General features: G+C 51.1%; 1 protein-coding gene across 1 annotated transcript in view; it reads left to right on the top strand.

The window, feature by feature from the left end:
* Positions 1 to 7,716: 7,716 nt before the first annotated feature.
* Positions 7,717 to 18,576, top strand: part of LOC103299613 (uncharacterized) — a 28,375-nt gene continuing 17,515 nt past the window's right edge. Inside the window, exons 1-4 of the mRNA XM_054708151.1 lie at positions 7,717 to 7,803; positions 11,711 to 11,859; positions 12,979 to 13,119; positions 13,528 to 13,673. Coding sequence (XP_054564126.1) covers positions 7,717 to 7,803; positions 11,711 to 11,859; positions 12,979 to 13,119; positions 13,528 to 13,673 — 523 coding nt within the window. The remainder of the gene's footprint in view (positions 7,804 to 11,710; positions 11,860 to 12,978; positions 13,120 to 13,527; positions 13,674 to 18,576) is intronic.

The following is an 18,576-nucleotide window of genomic DNA, read 5'->3' on the forward strand; positions in this document are numbered from 1 at the left end:
TCTCACTTAATCCTTATGACAACCAAAGTCTGTTTTACAGGTGGTGAAACAGAGGCTGGAAGAGGCTTCATCACGTCTCTGAGGCCACCCAGTGAGTCAAGTGGTGAAGATAAGACTAAAATCCAGGCCTGCTCCCTCCAAAGCCTGTTCTTAACCACTGTGACACTGCCTGGCAAGAGTTAGGTCCCTAAAGAGAATGATGCCGAGAGAAACCAAGATGGCGGCATAGGTGAAACACCTAACCTGCAGCCGGGCACAACAATTTCAAAGGCACAACTAGAGGTCAGAACGGACATCGTCCAGAACCACAGGAGAGCTGGCGGACTGAAATGCCCACAGCTGGGGGGAAGGAGAAGGCCACGGGGACAATCGGGGGAGCCGTAAAAGCCTGAGGTATGGAGAAACTGGCGGAGACACGAGCACGCGCGCCTGCGGGGAGGATGGAGCCGGAGAGGAAGGGGCGGCTGACAGCCTGGCCGGCGTTCACTGGCAGGAAGGAGATAAAGGCTCCGGAGTGCGCTAAGCGCCGGCTCCGACTGCACTGAGCGCCAGTTCCGGGCGAAACCCTGGAAAGCCAGGCGCAGGCTGGGGGAATGAATCTGGGCTGTGGGGCGCAGGCACAGAGGAGCGGGGGAAGGCAGAGCTCCAGAGGCGCGCACGGGAAGGGGCGCAAAGGACGGACTGTTGCCTGCGCCACTGAACTGCCCTAGCGGGAAGGAGACATAAGCTCAGGACCGTGCTGAACCCCAGTTCCGACTGCACTGAACCCCAGTTCCGGGCGAAACCCTGGGAAGCCAGGCGCACGCTGGGGGAATGAATTTGGGCTGTGGTGGCGGAGGCACAGAGAAGTGGCGGCTCCAGACGCGCGCACTGGAAGGTGCGCAGAGGACGGACTTTTGCCTGCGCCACTGGGTGGCCCTGCTGGGAAGGAGACAGGGACGCCAGACTGCGCTGAGACCCAGTTCCAACTGCACTGAAACCCAGTTCCAGGCGAGAATCTGGGAGTCCAGATTCATTAGGGGAGGGACTGGACTGTTTGGCAGTGGGCGAAACTCCAGGGCGCGTTTCTCTCAGAGGTGTTTGCAAGGAATACAGAGGGACACAGACACAGGAGCCTCATAGGGCGGGGCTGACAGGAAGCCAAGGTTGTAGGCTCCACCCTGTAGCTCCGCCCCAGCCAAGCTGAGCAGAAGCTTTTTCCTGCTGAGTGCCTCAGGTAGTGGCTGACCCACACTGCATTGGAGACCCAGAAACGAGGGCATCTAGTGGTTGGTGGGAGATGACACCAGATTTCAATCACTTGCATAAGGGAGGCATTCTAGAGGCAGACTCAGTGAGCGCCAAGGCATTGCTGCATCAAGACCCGGCCCACAAACATGTCTCCTGCACAGCAACTCTTCCTATATAGACAAAGAGGGTCCTCACGGCCAATTGGCCTGGAGGACAATTCCTCCCAGTGACACCAACAATAATCAAGACTTAACTGTACAAAGGAGGACCAAGATGGAGACATAGGGCGGCAGCCTGATCGTTGCCTACCACAACAGTATTGAGACTACGACGGGAGAGCAGAGCAGACACCAGCCAGAAAGACCGGGGGGCTGGCTGAGCAGATGCTCTACAACTAGAATAAAAGAGAGGGGTACGCAGGATGATGCTGATGCCGGTGACCCAAAGTCCACACTTTAAGAACTAGGCGACACAATGGTGGCCAGGAACGTGCTCGGCGCAGTTCCCCCCGGCGGTCTCCGGCTGAGGGGATGGCTCCACTCGCTGCCGAGCACGGACAGACGAGCCCCTGGGAGACATGGGGTGGGAGACTCCGTGCTTGCTGACCTCCGAGTCCTTCAAGAATCTCAATGCCCCGAAGTGGCCAGGTGCGCACGCTCAGCGACTGGCCACCGTTGCAGACCCAAGGGCCGACGCAGCGACACCGGACCAGCCCACCGTCGGGCACCGGGCACACCGGAGCCTTGCCGAGCCCGCCGCCCAACGAGTTCTGCGGCAGCCGCCCTGGAGCTCTGAGAAAATGACCGAAGGAATTGCTGAGAGGGAATTGACCAACAGGAATTGGGATCAAGAAGACGAAACCCCGCTGAGACCCGAGTCCAGGCGAGCCTGCGAGCCTCTGGGCTCAGATGTGGTCACACGCCTCTGGGTCTAGGTGAGGCCTCACGCCCCTGGGTTTGGGTGAGGCCACGCGCCCCTGGGTCCAGGTGAAGCTGGATCCCGGGTTCGGGTGAGGCCATGTGCCCCTGGGTCCGGGCGAATCTGAACCCTGGGTCCGGGTGAGGCCGTGGGCCCCTGGATCCGGGTAAGGCTGGGTCCCGAGTACGGGTGAGGCCATGAGCCCCTGGATCCGGGTGAGACCACGCGACCAGGGGTCTGAGAGAGGTAACGCGCCCCTGGGTCCGGGTGGCTTCGTGCACCTAGGTCCAGGTGAGGCCACGTGCCCCTGGGTCTGAGAGAGGCCACGCACCCCTAGGTCCGGGCGAGACCATGTGTCCCTGGATCCGGGTGGGGCCTCGTGCACCTAGGCCCGGGTGGGGCCGCGTGCCCCTGGGTCTGGGGGAGGCCAGGCGTCCCTGGGTCCGGGTGAGACTGTGTGTCCCTGGATCCGGGTGAGGCCTCGTGCGCCTAGGCCCGGGTGAGGCCACGTGCCCCTGGGTCTGGGGGAGGCCAGGCGTCCCTGGGTCCGGGTGAGACCATGTGTCCCTGGATCCGGGTGAGGCCTCGTACACCTAGGCCCGGGTGAGCCCAAGTGGCCCTGGGTCTGGGAGAGGCCAAGCGTCCCTGGGTCTGGGTGAGACCATGTGTCCCTGGATCCGGGTGAGGCCTCGTGCACCTAGGCCCGGGTGAGCCCAAGTGGCCCTGGGTCTGGGAGAGGCCAAGCGTCCCTGGGTCCGGGTGAGACCATGTGTCCCTGGATCCGGGTGAGGCCTTGTACACCTAGGCCCGGGTGAGCCCAAGTGGCCCTGGGTCTGGGAGAGGCCAAGCGTCCCTGGGTCCGGGTGCGACCATGTGTCCCTGGATCCGGATGAGGCCTCGTGCACCTAGGCCTGGGTGAGGCCACGTGCCCCTGCGTCTGGGAGAGGCCAAGCGTCCCTGGGTACGGGTGAAGCCAGATCCTGGGTCCGGGTGAGGCCGTGCGCCCCTGGATCCATCCGGGTGAGGCTGGGTCCCAGGCCCGGGTGAGACCACGCGCCCCTTGGGTAGGGGTGAGGCCACGTGCCCCTTAGTCTGGGTGACGCCGTGCCCCTGGGCTCGGCCGAGACCAAACCAGAGGGAGTCGGACCTCCATTACCACCATTTGTCCACCATCCAGAGCTGAGGGGTCAGTGCTGACATGTACACACAAGGAACTACTGGACATTGAAATTGGGTCTCAAAAGAACTGTTGGTCCAGGGGGAAGCTCGCTACAGATTGATTCATTTGCCTGTCAGCATAACTATTATTGCTCGTCTCACATTCAGTTCTTATTAGTATATATCTAGTGACATATGATCTCGCTCATCTAGGGGAAATGATGAACAACATAGACTGAGGAACAAGAACAGAACCAGAAGCAAGGAGACATCGATCGGACTATCGGGCCTCAGAGGGAGGATAGGGGAGGGTAGGGGGAGGGTGGGGGGAGGGGGAGAGTTCAACCAAAGGACCTGTATGCATGCATATAAGCCTATCCAATGGTTAAGTTCAACAGGGGATTGGGGCATGCGTGGGGAGAGGGATGGGATGGGAATGGGGGGATGAGGACAAATATGTGACACCTTAATCAATAAAGAAATTAAAAAAAAAAAAAAAGAGAGAATGATGCCAATTTTAAGTAAATGTGTCCTTGGTAACATTGAGTACCCACTATTCAGATTAACTGTGTTCCTTTATAAGTGAGTTCCATGGGTACTGCCCTCATTTTAAAAGAGAGAACATGGATCCATGAATATAGATTCCAAATAGAAAAATTCCACTTGGCTATCTCTAGCTTAATTCCCCACTCCCATTTTAAGACAAATGAAGCACCTTAAGATTGTCAGAGAAGGGTGTGCAGCAATATTTGCCAGTTTTGGGGGGTGGGGGGGAAGTGTAAGCTGCTCCTTAAAAATTAGATACCTGTGTGTTGGGTTTCAGGGCAAGTTACTGTTTTCAGACTCCAAGTGGAATCTAAGACCATAACACAATGCCAAGAGGAAAGACAGCAAAACACAGCAGCGAAGGAGCACCCCTGCCCGTCGCGCCCATTCTTCAAAAGTTCCTCAAAACCTACGAGAAGCATTGTGCACAGGCGCAGACGTCCGTGTGCCCAGCCATCAGAAAGGACTTGAAAACCAGCATCAACAATGAACAGATTCTCAGGAAGGTGAGCGGATGGTCCCCTCTCCTCATTCTTCTCTGACGTGAACTGACTGGGGTTTACTCCCAAGGAACATGGGTGCTCAGTCCCCGAAGCCCCGAGCCGGTGGTGTCGCCCCCTCTGTGTTCCTGCCTGAAGACCACACTGGCTCAGGTCCCAGGGGCCTGCTCAGCACTTCTCCTACCTTGTAATTTATTTTATTTATTTATTTTTGTTCATCCTTACCCGAGGATATATTTTTCCATTGACTTGTAGAAAGAGTGGGAGAGATGGAGGGAGAGAGAGAGAGATTGATGTGAGAGAGACACATTGACCAAGCCTGCAGCCGAGGCACATGCCCTTGACTGGAAACGAACCAGACCCTCAGTCCTAGGGCCAACACTCTATCCACTGAGCCAAACCGGCGAGGGCTGGATGTCTCTTTATGAGACATAAAAACCTGTGGTTTTCCTCTTACACCAGTTTGTACTCGTAAAGCCCGATGACTCCCAGCCAAGCCACTCCTACCGCCAAAGCCGCCCATCCCAGTCCTCCCTGCAGGCCTGCCTCTTCTCACACCACTTCACATCTGGAGTGGCCAACCTGCCCCTCCCCCCACTCTGCATCTGGAAAGCCGGGCCCCAGAGCATCACTTCTGTCCTCATTGCAGGACCTCCCTCCCCAGCACTCCAGCTACCCCACTCGGTTCTTCCAGTGTCTCCTTCCCTTGTCCGCCGACGGGTCCACATCATCAGGCCAGACCTGCATCACCCATGCCTCTCATCTCACGTGGAGTGAGGTCCGCAAACACATAATTCTGATTCCAAAAGCACTGGATAACCTAATGTCCTATTTTTTCCAAAATAACCTAATGTCCTATTTTTTCCCCCTAGATTACACCTAGGGGTTGAGTGTGAGGGGAAAGAGACACTGAAACTAAATGGTCAACTTTTGGGAAGGCTGGAAGGGGGAGTCTGGCACCCAAAGACAGACTGGCCAACTTGACAACATTTTTATCACCAGCACAGATAGACAGTCCATGCTTCAATAATCAAATACCTACTGATTCCCTAAAATGTTGAGTGCTAACAAGACAACACATTAAACAAAATTAGGTACTTAAGAAAAAATTAGAAGTTCCTTATTTAGGTGACTGACCCAAATCCATCCCACCCATGTGTTTCCTGACTGTTTTTTAGGGGAATGGGAGGATGACCACATTGCACTCCACACAGAAAGAGCCTCCAAGTTCCCCTCCAACCATCTCTCTCTCACCTAAACTTCCACTTCCCAGGCAGCTGCCCCTTGCCTCTCCCTTCACCTCCCCCTCTCTGCCTCCCCCACTCTCCTCTTCCCCCTCTGCCCTTTCCAGGTCTTTCTACTTCCTGCTCATCCCCAAGGAGGAGCTTCCCAGAGTCCTCCTTTTGGTGGTAAAATAAAAACTGATTTTTTTTCCTACTGTAGTTTTTATAATTAGCCTCCACTACTAAACCATAGGGGTTAATTATAAATTTTGTTCAGATTTATAGTCTTTTCAGCAATGTTTTCCAAACATTTTAAATTACAATCACCGCCCTGTTGCTCATTGGCCCATGCACTGAAGGGTTGTGGGTTCTATTCCAGGCCTGGGTGAGGACACGTGGAGGAGGCATAAACCAATCAATGTGTCTCTCTCACATCTCTCTCTCTCTCTCTCTCTCTCTCTCTCTCTCTCTCTCTCTCTCCCTCCATCTCTCTCACTCTTTCTACAAGTCAATGAAAAATATATCCTTGCCGAGACCGGTTTGGCTCAGTGGATGGAGCATCGGCCTGCGGACTGGGGGGTCCCAGGTTCGATTCTGGTCAAGGGCATGTGCATTGGTTGCGGGCGCATCCCCGGTGTGCGGGGGGTGTGCAGGAGGCAGCTGGTCGGTGTTTCTCTCTCATCGATGTTTCTGGCTCTCTGTCCCTCTCCCTTCCTCTCTGTGAAAAATCAATAAAATATATTTATAAAAAAAAAAAGAAAAGAAAAATATATCCTTGGGTAAGGATTAACAAAAATCCTATATAATAAAGAGGTAATATGCAAATTGACCATCACACCCTCACAAGATGGCTGCCTATGACGAGCCAGCAGTGGGGTTAGTGAGGGATGACCAAATGACTGAACAAGCAGGCTGAGTGGGGCAACCAGGCCGGCGAGGGGGCCATGAGTAGTGACCAGGCTGGCAGAGGGGGCAGTTAAGGGCAACTAGGCCAGCAGAGGGGGGCAATAAGGAGTGACCAGGCCAGCAGGGGTGGGGCAGTTAGGGGCAATCAGGCCAGCACGCAGAGGCAGTGAGGGGCGATCAGGCCAGAGTGGGGGGCAGTTAGGGGCGACCAGGCAGGCAGGCAGGTGAGTGATTAGGAACCAGTGGTCCAGGATTGTGAGAGGGATGTCTGACTGCCGGTTTAGGCCCAATCCCCAGGATTGGGCCTAAACCGGCAGCCGGACATCCCCCAAGGGGTCCCAGATTGGAGAAGGGTGCAGGCTGGGCTGAGGGGACCCCCTCCCCCCATGCACGAATTCCGTGCACCAGGCCTCTAGTAAATAAATAAAATAAATTACAATCACCATTAGAAATACAATTAACATTCTGACCCAGTATATAAGGACTGGTGGATTGCTTTGGTTGGGTTGCATTTTGATTTTGAATATCATTAAAAGTCTCATAAGACAGTTATTTCTTACTGCTTATAATACATTCAGATAATTTCTTCTTTCCTGCTTCATTAAAGAAAAAAAAATGAAATTGATTTCCTGGCCCAATAATGGGTAGTATCCTGCTGGAAACATCTCTGCCCTATAGGTCTTTTCATGGAAGTCTGGGTATGGCAGTAACTTCATATGTTTGTGTTGAGTGCACACCACGCACACCAATGCACTCCTGTCCCACAATTAATAGCTATTTAAATGTTCTTCTAATGTTGTCTAATGACAATGTTCTTCCTCCACATATTCAGATGCATGGATGTCTCTTTATTGTTTCTGGTTTTGTTTTGTTTTTGTTTTGTTAATCCTCACCCAAGGATATTTTTCCATTGATTTTTTTGGAGAGAGTGGAAGGGAGGGGGAGAGACAGAGAGAGAGAAACATCGATGTGAGAGACACATCGATTGGTTGCCTCCTGCACACATCCCCACCAGGGCCAGGGACCAAGCCTGCAACCAAGGTACATGCCCTTGACTGGAAACGAACCAGACCCTCAGTCCTTGGGCCAACACTCTATCCACTGAGCCAAACCGGCGAGGGCTGGATGTCTCTTTAAGATACCCACCTGTGGTTTTTCTCCTACACCAGTTTGTACTTGTAAAACCCGATGACGCCCAGCCAAGCACCCTACCGATTTCCTTGGAACCTTTGCTCATGACAATTCGAGATGAGTGTTACACGCTGGGGAAGCAGCTCTGCATCTGGGGACTTCAACTGAGCAACCCGGAGGTTGCCAGACTCGTGAGTCACGCACTTTAAAAGCGTTTATTCGATTAATCTTAAAATTGACAGTAAGCATGTTACATCATGTGTTCCAGCTATAATTCATTTGGTTGTTAACTGATACGCTCCAAGGTTTTCTTTAAAAAGCACCCTACCGAAACAAGAAACAATGTATTTTTAATGAAACCTTCCAAACAGATAAAAGTACGGAAAATAATAGAACTGACATCCTTGTATATTTCATGAAATATACTTTATGAAGGCATAGACATTGTGAATTTCACAAATACAATAGCTAAGCTTCATCTCGCTTCTTCCCCCATCTACTGCCCAGAGGCACAATCCCCAGCTTTCACGATGCTCCCAAAGGGAAAGCTGGCTTCATGCCCGCGTCCTCCTCCGGGCTCCCACCTGTCTCATTCAGGGACCTTCGGCTATTCCTCACTAACCTGCCAGTCAGTCTGCACATTTTTTAAAAAAGTGCTATTTTTTAGCACTCTTAGAAGAAAAGCTTCGTGATGTTGGATTTGGCAGTGATTTCTTGGATATGACACTAAAAGCACAGGCAACAAAAGAAAAGCTAGGTGAACTGACTTCATCCAAACGCAACACTTCTGTGCATCGAAAGGCACAGACAACAGAATGAAGAGGCAACCCACGGAATGGCAGAAAATGACCGCAAGTCACATTACTGATAAAGGGTTAACAGCCAGGGCATACAAAGAACTCCTACACCTCACCAACAACAAAACAAGCAACCTGATTTAAAAATGGGCAAAAGACCTGAGTGGACATTCTCCGAGGAAGATCTACAAATGGCCAATACACACTAGATGCTCCACATCACCACTAATCACTAGAGCAATGCATGTCAAAACCACAATGAGATGCCACCTCATGTAAACTAGGACGGTTACTATAAAAAAAGAGCGGAAATAACATGTTGATGAGGTTGTGGAGAAATTGGAACCCTTGTGCGCTGTTGGTAGGAATGTAAAACGATGCAGCCACTATGGAAAACAGTACAGAGGTTCCTCCAAAAATCAAAATAGGATTATCATACAATCCAGCAATTCCATTTCTGGGTGTATGGCCAAAAGAATTGAAAACAGGGTCTCAAAGAGATATTTGTACTCTCATGTTCATAGCAACATTCACATTGCCAAAGGTAGAAACAATCCAAATGGGAAAAAAAAAGTGGTATATACATACAATAGAATATTATTCAGCTTAGAAATTCTGACACGTGCTACAGCATGGACCTTGAAGAACTTAAGTTAAATAAGCCAGTCACAAAAGGACAAATACTAAATCATTCCACTTATCTGAGGTCCCCAGTGTGGTCAAATTCAGAGACAGAAGGAGTGGCAGTTAGTTGCCAGGGGCCGGCGGGAGGGGAGAATGAGTGTGATTTATTGGGCACAGAGTTTCCGTTTTGTAAAACGTAAAAGTTCTGGAGACGGATGGTGCTGACGGTTGCACAACAGTGTGAATGTACTTAACGCCGCTGAACTGCACACTTAAAAATGGTGCAGATGGTACATTTTATGTTATGTGTACTCGTATTTGACCACAATTTACGACGATTTGAAATCTATAACCAGGATTTTTAGTTGTTTTCATTCAGAGGGCCAGTCAGGGCACCCAGTCCATTCAGGTCGGAAATACAGCGCTGTCCCTGATGTTAAAAGCGTGGCCCTCGTGGCGATATGGCGGCTGCTGAGAAAGTCCTCTGTAGATGGCTATGGTCTTACCCACAGCAGGGCTTGAGCCCCGGGAGGGACACGGCAAACCACTGGTTCCGATCTCTGGGACCCGGCAGAGCCTGCTTTGCACAGACCAGCATGACCAGAGGCAGTGACGTGCGGGCTCCTCTGGCAGAAGCAGCTTGAGAAATCCCATCCGGCGCCCAACCCAGGCCTTCCCTCATTAAAGAGGCCGCGGGCACGGCGCTACGGTCGAGGTTGCGAGTGCTTTTTTATTCTCAGCCGAGGTATAATTTGGAATCCTATCTCTGACCAACATGTCATTAGCTCAAAAAACCCTAAATCCTCCAGACCTCACCAAGGCCTCTCTTAGGCCTAAATTCAGAACGGAAGGAATCCTCAGGTGGTGGTGATTCTAATTGCTAAAAGGGGACCTTCATGATTTGTGGCTTTAACGGCCCTTCCCTGTCTGGAAGGTAGGGATTTAACTGTGACTGGGATCATTTGGTTTTTTTGGGGTTTTTTGTTTGTTTGTTTGTTTAAATATATCTTTATTGATTTCAGAGAGGAAGGGAGAGGGAAAGATAGAAACATCAGTGATGAGCCGAAACCGGTTTGGCTCAGTGGATAGAGAGTTGGCCTGCGGACTGAAGGGTCTCAGGTTAGATTCCGGTCAAGGGCACGTACCTTGGTTGTGGGCACATCCCCAGTAGGGGGCATGCAGGAGGCAGCTGGTCGATGTTTCTCTCTCATCAATGTTTCTAACTATCTCCCTTCCTCTCTGTAAAAATTCAATAAAATATATTTAAAAAAAGAAAAAAGAAACATCAATGATGAGAGAGAATCATTGATTGGCTACCTCCTGCACGTCCCCCAATGGGGATCAAGCCCACAACCCAGGCATGTGCCCTTGACCAGAATCGAACCCAGGACCCTTCAGTCCACAGGCTGATGCTCTATCCACTGAGCCAAACCAGCCAGGGCAGGGATCATTTGTTACCACAAGAAATGACCTTGCCGTTGACCCTTCCATTCAGGAACCCAGGGAACAGGCGATGGCTCCAAACGCTCACGTGTCGCCCCCGTCCCGCTGTGTCAATGTGAGCAGCGCCTAGTTCCTGCATTTGCACAGTCTGGTTCTGAGCAGACCCCCGAATCCTAGTAATATCTATAAGTGTGAAACCGAATCATTGGTGAGAGCATTTAACTATTATAACTTTATATCAAAGTGTAAGATTGGCACAGCAACACTCCTCTACTTCAAAGAGCACAGCCATGGGAGGACAAACACGTGCTGGTCAGACTAGGAACACCTGTTGGTTTGCCAGGGCTGCCATGACGAAGTGCCACAGACTGCACGGCTCAAACAATAGAAACGTGTTTTCCCACAGTTCCAGGGGCCAGAAGTCTGAGCCCAAGGTGCCAGCAGGCTCGGTTCCTCCTGAGGCCTCTCTCCTTGGCTTGTCATTGGTGATCTTCTCCCTGTGTCTTCCCATCGTCTTTCCTCTGCACAGGTCTGTGCCCGAATTTCCTTTTCCCATAAGGACACCAGGCAGATTCCATGAGGGTCATCCCAATGACCTCATTTTAACTTCATTACCTCTTTAAAGGAACTGTCTCAGCAAATATAGTTACATGCTGAGGTGCTGGGGATTAGGACTTCAACATAGGGAAGTGGGGAGGGGCACCATTTAGCCCATAATGACATCTAAAAAGATATGCTACAATATATCTTATCTCATCATAAAGCTTGGTGTTTCCCATATAATTATTTTTTTAACTAATACATTTGTGTGTGTGTGTTTTTAATATGTTTGTATTGATTTCAGAGAGGAAGGAAGAGGGAGAGAGAGATAGAAACATCCATGATGAGAGAGACTCATGGATTGGCTGCCTCCAGGAAGTCCCCCCACTGGGGATCAAGCCCACAACCCGGGCATGTGCCCTTGACCGGAATCAAACCTGGGACCTTTCAGTTCACAGGCCAACGCTCTATCCACTGAGCCAAGCTGGCTAGGGCCTCCCATATAATTCTTTGATGAGTCTTCACGTTTAAGGGAAATTATTCTATTTGCCTGCCACTTTCTCCTTGGGTAAGTAGGAAGTTATTTTAGAAGCAAAAACGTTGAGGTATTTAAGCTAATTGACTTCTAAGTAACAGGAACACGGAGAACATATGAATCGTTATGACGCAGGAACCCTTTACTTGGCTTTCTCAGGCTTTGCTTCTGGAGTTGAAGGGGCACACCCCCTGCCCACTGACCACCCTGGAACTCGTTGATTGCAAGATGGACCTGTGGTCTCTGGGGAGGCTTGGGCAGGCCCTGCAGTTCAGCAGCTTGCATTCTCTTGTCCTCGATTACTGCACGTAAGGCTCTGACGGCTGTCAGCTGGGGAGGCAAAGGCAGGGGCGGGCAATGTCCCATTTCCTTGCGTCTCATCAAGTCATCCCTGAAAGGGGACACTGTCAAACCGCCTTGGAGTTCATGCTCCTGGGTGACTGTTAGGGTTCTCACAAAGGAGTCTTTTCATTGATTTATTCTTCCAACAAATATTTGCCCAAGGCCTGTCTGTGCAAGACTCTGTGCTCATTGCTAAGGAAGATGCAGATGTACACAGGGTGAGGCTGCTGTCCGCGGGAGCCCTCAGGCTGGCGGCGGAGAGGGGACGTGCTCTTCTTTCTTTTAAAATATATTTTATTGGTTTTTTACAGAGCGGGAGGGAGAGGGACAGAGAGTTAGAAACATCGATCAGCTGCCTCCTGCACATTCCCCACTGGGGATGTGCCCGCAACCAAGGTACATGCCCTTGACCGGAATCAAACCCGGGACCCTCGAGTCCACAGGCCAACGCTCTATCCACTGAGCCAAACCGGTCAGGGTGACATGCTCTTCTTGACTGTGCAGAATGTAAGGTGGACGCTGAATAGCACAAAAGATGTCCATGTAGAGCTTAGCGGTCGTGTGACTAAGGGAAACCAAAGCCTCTGGGGACGGCGCAGTGGGAGGGGAGGCGCAACCCAGGGCCGTGGAAGGAGGACTGGGAGGTTGGGCGTCCCTGAACCTGCTCTGGACACATTTTAAAAGGCCACTCCTGCCTGGCCCGTGCGGCTGAGTTGTTGAGCATCGACCCATGAACCAGGCGTCGTGGTACCATTGAGCCTTCCCAGACTCCTTCGGCCCTGCCAGCAGGGCCCTCTCTCCTGACCGCAGGGCTCAGGGCTCGCGCTCCATCCGCTCCCTTGAACGGCTACTCAAACCACCCACTGCTCTTTGCTCAGAAGGCAGACGCCAGGCCCCCTTCCTCCACACGCAGGCAGCCCCCTCTGTCCGCCCAGCCCACCCCAGAGCCAGCCCTGGCCCGGGAAGCCCAAACCGAGGATCAGCAAAGGTGCCTCTAACGGCCCGAGGGGTGCCTGAAAATCACTAATCCAGTGGGTGACATAGGTCTGAACCTTCACTAACTTGTTCCTGTCGTTTCCTTTTAGATTTGGAAGTGAAGAAATGGAGAGCATTTTCTCAGGCCTGGAGCACCACCCCAGGCTTCAAGGCCTCAGCCTGCGCTACTGTGGTCTGGGGCCGCGGAGCGGGCCACGCCTGGGCTCTGTCATCTGCCGGAGTGCCATTTGGTGAGCGGCGCCGCCTGTCGCCCAGCCTGCCTCCTGGCGCTGTTCTGTCTGGAATTACGTAACCAGCTTATCGGCAGAGCCCACTAGTTCCCCTGACGTTTCAATATGTTTCTAATCATCTTTTTCTCTCCTCTCGTTATGTGGTGTTTTCTTCTTCTTAATGATGAGAGCAAGATCCTCTCCTTACGTTTGAGATTCAGGGATGTCGTGTTCCATGCGTGTCTCTGGCCATCACGTGGCCACCAGGTCTATGTTTTATGCCACGGCCTATTACGTATGATGGTTATTTGTTATGTTATAACGAGGTCTAAATATTAGCCTTTTATTTTATGCGGGGGAGACCTCTAATCCTGATCTGAGAGAGTGGAAATAACATCTAACGAGCCGTGTATTTGGCCCCTTCCCCAGCGAGCTGCACCTGGACGGCAATTACTTGCAGTGTTCCGGAGCGCTGGCCCTCCTCAGGCCCGTAGCCGAGTATGCCGAGATGCGGGGCAGAGGCCCGCCAGCCACAGCCTCGCCAGACTCCAGCGGTCCCCCTCACGCACTCCCAGGTGAGCGCTGGAGAACTAGAAGGACACTCACTGCTTTGCCGCTGAGTGGCCTTCCCAGGGGTCCATCGGGAGTCTGCTTCCTGAGCACGCGTGAGACCAGAACAAGAGACCCCCCAAAGATATTCTCGTCCGGATCTTCAGAATCTGTGACTATGGGACCTTCGTGGCCAAAGGGACTTTGCAGATGTGAGCGAATTAAGGCTCTTGCTTTGGGGGATTATCCTGGGTTAGCTGAGTGGGTCCAGTGTAATGGCCAGGGTCTTTATGAGAGGGAGGCAGGAGGGTCGGAGTCAGAGAGGAGGCAAGGTGGCAGTGGGAGGAGAGATGGCAGTGAGGTGAGGAAGGGGCCATGAGCCAGGAACGTAGGTGCTGGGAAGGGCTAGGAAGCAGATCTTCCCCAGAGCCCCCAGAAGGAGCGCAGCTCTGCCGATGCCTTCACTTTGGCCTCGAAGACCTTTCAGACTTCTGACCTCCAGCACTGGAAGGTAATACAGTTGTGTTGTTTGAAGCCACTACGTCGGTGGTCATCGGTTACAGCAGCAATAGGAAACCAGTGCAGCATGCACATCAGAAAGCAACCCAAACAGAACTGAAGTTAACTAGGGTTTTGTTGGCTCACATAACTGGGGTGTCGGCAGGTGGTGTGGCTGCGGTCAGGGGCGCAGACCACCTCCTCAGGAGAACCCGAGTTTGCTGCTCGTGACTCTGCTTCCCTTCTGAGGGTTGGTCTCCTCTCCCAGTGCACTAGACTTGCCGTGGCGATCATGTCACAATATATACATATATGAAATCATTATGTTCGACGCCTGAAACTAATATAATGTTATCTGTATCTCAATTTCTCTTATTTACTTATTTACTAGAGGCCCGGTGCACGAATTCATGCACTAGTGGGGTCCCTTGGCCTGACCTGTGGGATCGGGCCAAAACCGGCTCTCTAACATCCCCTGAGGAGTCCTGGATTGTGAGAGGGTGCAGGCCAGGCCGAGGGACCCCACAGTGCACACTCGGCTGGGGAGGGATGCAGGAGGGCTCCAGGGCGTGTCCGGCCCATCTCGCTCAGTCCAGATCGGCCAGACCCCAGCAGCAAGCTAACCTACCAGTCGACTGTCTGCCCCTTGGTGGTCAGTGCACATCATAGTGAGCAGTTGAGCGGCCTTAGCATATCATTGGCATATTACGCTTTGATTGGTTGAATGGCCGACTGCATGACCAGACACTTAGCATATTAGGCTTTTATTATATAGGATTTATTTTTAATCCTCACCCCAGGATATTTTTCTGTTGATTTTTAGGGAGAGTGGAAGAGAGAGGGAAAGACAGAGAGAAACATTGCTCTGAGAGAAACACATTAATTGGTTGCCTCCTGCACACGCCCCGACCAGGACCCGGGCTGGGAAGGAGCCTGCAACTGAGGTACGTGCCCTTGAACCCGGGACCCTTTGGTCCACAGTCCAATGCTCTATCCACTGAGCCAAACTGGCTAGGTCTGTATCTCAATTTTTAAAAAAAATTATTCACTGACTTACCCTATTTAAAAAAAGAGCTGAAGTCAAGGCTACTTTGTGGAAATGAGCTCAAAGAACTTGTAATGAACACAGATTCACAAATACAATGGTTATTCCCCATTTAGGTATTTTCATGGTATCAAAATTATACAGGTTATTAGTTGAATTTGATAATTTAATCACCCCAACAAATATACAAAAGGAAGCCGAAAAACAATGTTTGCTATCAAATATTACTTTCCCTCTGCTATTTTCTACCAAGATTCTTATAAAAAGCCATGGTCCGATTTACGAAGTCCTGTATTGTAACTTTGGTTTCTAAATAACTAAGTGAATCTGTGATTTTCTTTTAAAGAAATCACTGGAAATGTAAAAGCACCCTTTTAAGGGATTGTTGTGCGGCAGGCAGGGACAGGTGTGAGAGATGTGGGCTGGAAAAGTGAAGACAAGGAGGCCTGGCCAGGTGGCTCAGTTGGTTGAGCATCATCCTGTGCACCAAGTGGTTGTGGGTTCAATTCCTGGTCAGGGCACATACCTAGGATGTGGGTTTAATCCTGGGTCAGGGCACGTGTGGGAGACAACTGATCATTGTTTCTCTCTCGCATTGATCTTTCTCTCTCTCCTCTCCCTCCCTCCCTCATATATATATATATATATATATAAAATCTAATAATAGACAAATATGCAAATTGACCGCACCTTCGCTACACCTAAGCCATGCCCACCAGCCAAGCCACGCCCACCAACCAATCAGGACGAGTATGCAAATTACCCCAACAAAGATGGCGGCTAATTTGCATATCAAGACAGTGTCGAAAGAAGCCAAGAGCTGCAAAGGGGAGTAAAGCTTCGAAGAAGCAAGCAAGCCAGGGGGGCGGGGGGAGGAGAAGGGAGGAGCGAAGTCAGGGCCGTGGGCGAAGGGAAACGCAGGCGGGCTGGAGGAGAAGGCGGGGCCGGGGGCGAAGGGAAACACGGGCGGCCTGGAGGAGAAGGCGAGGCGGGCAGCAAGGGCGGAGCGGAGGCAGGGCCGGGGGCGAAGGCGGGCGGGCTGGAGGAGAAGGCGAGGCAAGGGAGGAACGGAGGCGGGGTAGAGTGCAGCAGGAAATCCTATTGCAGGATTTTTCCTGCAACGGGAAAGCTAGTATATATATATATATATGAAAACCTATCCTTTGGTAAGGATTTTTTTTTTAAGTGACAAGGGTGCAGGGAAGAAATGTGACGATCTATTCTGGTCATTCCAACCGGTTTTCTGCTGAGAGGGGCATTAAGGCTTAGTCTTAGGGGTTCTGGGTTTGTTTTCCCTGAGAGCCACAAAAGCCAGGGTCAGAGCTGACCACAGAGAGCGCCTGCCCTGTCATTCTTCACAGCAACCTGGACAGAGTGCAAACTGCTCCCGCTGAGCCGTGCCCTGCGGTCAGTGGTCGGCACACAGAACCTCTTGTAAGTTCGTCTCGTTACTCAGGATCTTAGCAATCCCAACAACAAAACCCACACCAAGTACATGTCTAGGCTCTCCTCTTCCTCTAAGGCTGACTGTGACAGGCTCTAACACGGACATTCACTAGAACCTTAATTTTTGTTTAGTGCATCCAGTGCCTTTTAGCTCTTCTGCATTCTTCTGGGTAACTGTATCAGTCTGCTCGGGCTGCCATAACAAATACCACAGGCTGGGTGGTTTAAAGAACACAGTTATTTTCTCACAGCTCTGGAGGCTGCAAGTCCCAGCTCAACGTGCCAGCTGATCCAGTTCCTATTAAGAGCTCTCTTTCTGGCTTACAGATGGCCGCCCTCTTGCTGTGTCCTCATGTGGCCTTTCTAGGTACATACACACGCGCACACACGCTCACACACACACACACACACACAACACACACACACATGCACACACGCACATGCAGCACTCTCTGGTATCTCTCCAATAAGGACACTAATTCTATCTGATCAGGGACCCACCTTTATGACCTCATTTAAACCTTCATTACTTCCTAAGACAGGGGTGGGGAAACTCCGACCAGCAGGCTGTATAAGGCCCATGAAATCATTTGGTCTGGCCCTGCCGAGGCATTCGGGGTGAGTTAAGTAAATGTTTGACCGAATACAGCAGGCTAATGTTTAAGTTGATAATTTAGTGTGGCCCGAGAATGATGTTATAAATATCCAAATGGCCGTTGGCAGAAACAAGGTTCCCCACCCTGGTCCTAAGAGGACAGTAGGTTCAGAATGAGTCGCCCCAAGATGTACCTGGTATGTGAATTGTTTTGAACCAAAGTCCACCAAGACCTCGTGGGCTCAAAAGAAACTTCTACCCCATCTTAACTACCTAGAGCCGTGGTCAGCAAACTGCGGCTCGCGAGCCACATGCGGCTCTTCGGCCCCTTGAGTGTGGCTCTTCCACAAAATACCACGGCCTGGGCGAGTCTATTTTGAAGAAGTGGCATTAGAAGAAGTTTAAGTTTAAAGAATTTGGCTCTCAAAAGAAATTTCAGTCGTTGTACTGTTGATATTTGGCTCTGTTGACTAATGAGTTTGCCGACCACTGGCCTAGAAGAATTTGAATTAGGGGCCTTGCCCAAAATAAGAGATTTTTAGAGATAACCTCTGTTTGACCTATCTGTAGGGCAGGACAAACGACTAATTACTGAACATCTGCTCTTCTTCTTGTCCTGCAATGACCTTCCTTCCCTCCGAAGCCTCAAGGTGATCCTTAGCTCAGAGTGTCATATAGATCTCATTATTGCTTCCTGTCTTTGAACCCCTCATGTAGGTGGGGTTCCTATACATACGTATGTGATTAAATTTGGTTATTTTCTCTTGCTAATTTGTCTCCTATCTATTTGATTATTAGACCAGCCAAAAGGACGTTGAGAGTAGAAGAAAGTTTTTTGCTCCTCCTTAGCCCCATCTCCAAATACAGCCATCTGGGCGTTAAACATACGAATTCTGAGAGGACTCAAACTTCCTGTCCATAGCAAAAACGTACACAACAGCACTGAGTAAAAGTGCCTTCTACTTCAGAGCTGGACTAATACACCTCTGCTCAGGCAAATTAGTTTGCCCATCTTGATTTTACTTCTTTGCCAACAGGATTAGCCATAAATGGAAAAAGGGGATGCGGGATGGGGGGGGTGGGGGGGACACATGAGGCAAGAAAATGATTGTGGTCTATTACCAGCCCTCTCTCCTGACCACAGTGGGTATGGGACCCAAGCCCCGCCAGCTGGACTTTGCCCCCCTAAAATGTGATTCTTGAGCCAAGGAACCTGGTACCCCACCCCCAACAACCTGTGCTTTAGCTCACCCTGCCAGACCCCTGGAGCTGCCCCAGTTCTGGTCCCTTACAACCCTTGTCTTGAAACAAGGGTGTGACATACTGTTGTGTCCACCCAAAATTC

This window comes from Eptesicus fuscus, chromosome 18 (assembly GCF_027574615.1).
Source record: "Eptesicus fuscus isolate TK198812 chromosome 18, DD_ASM_mEF_20220401, whole genome shotgun sequence".
Lineage (NCBI taxonomy): Eukaryota > Metazoa > Chordata > Mammalia > Chiroptera > Vespertilionidae > Eptesicus > Eptesicus fuscus.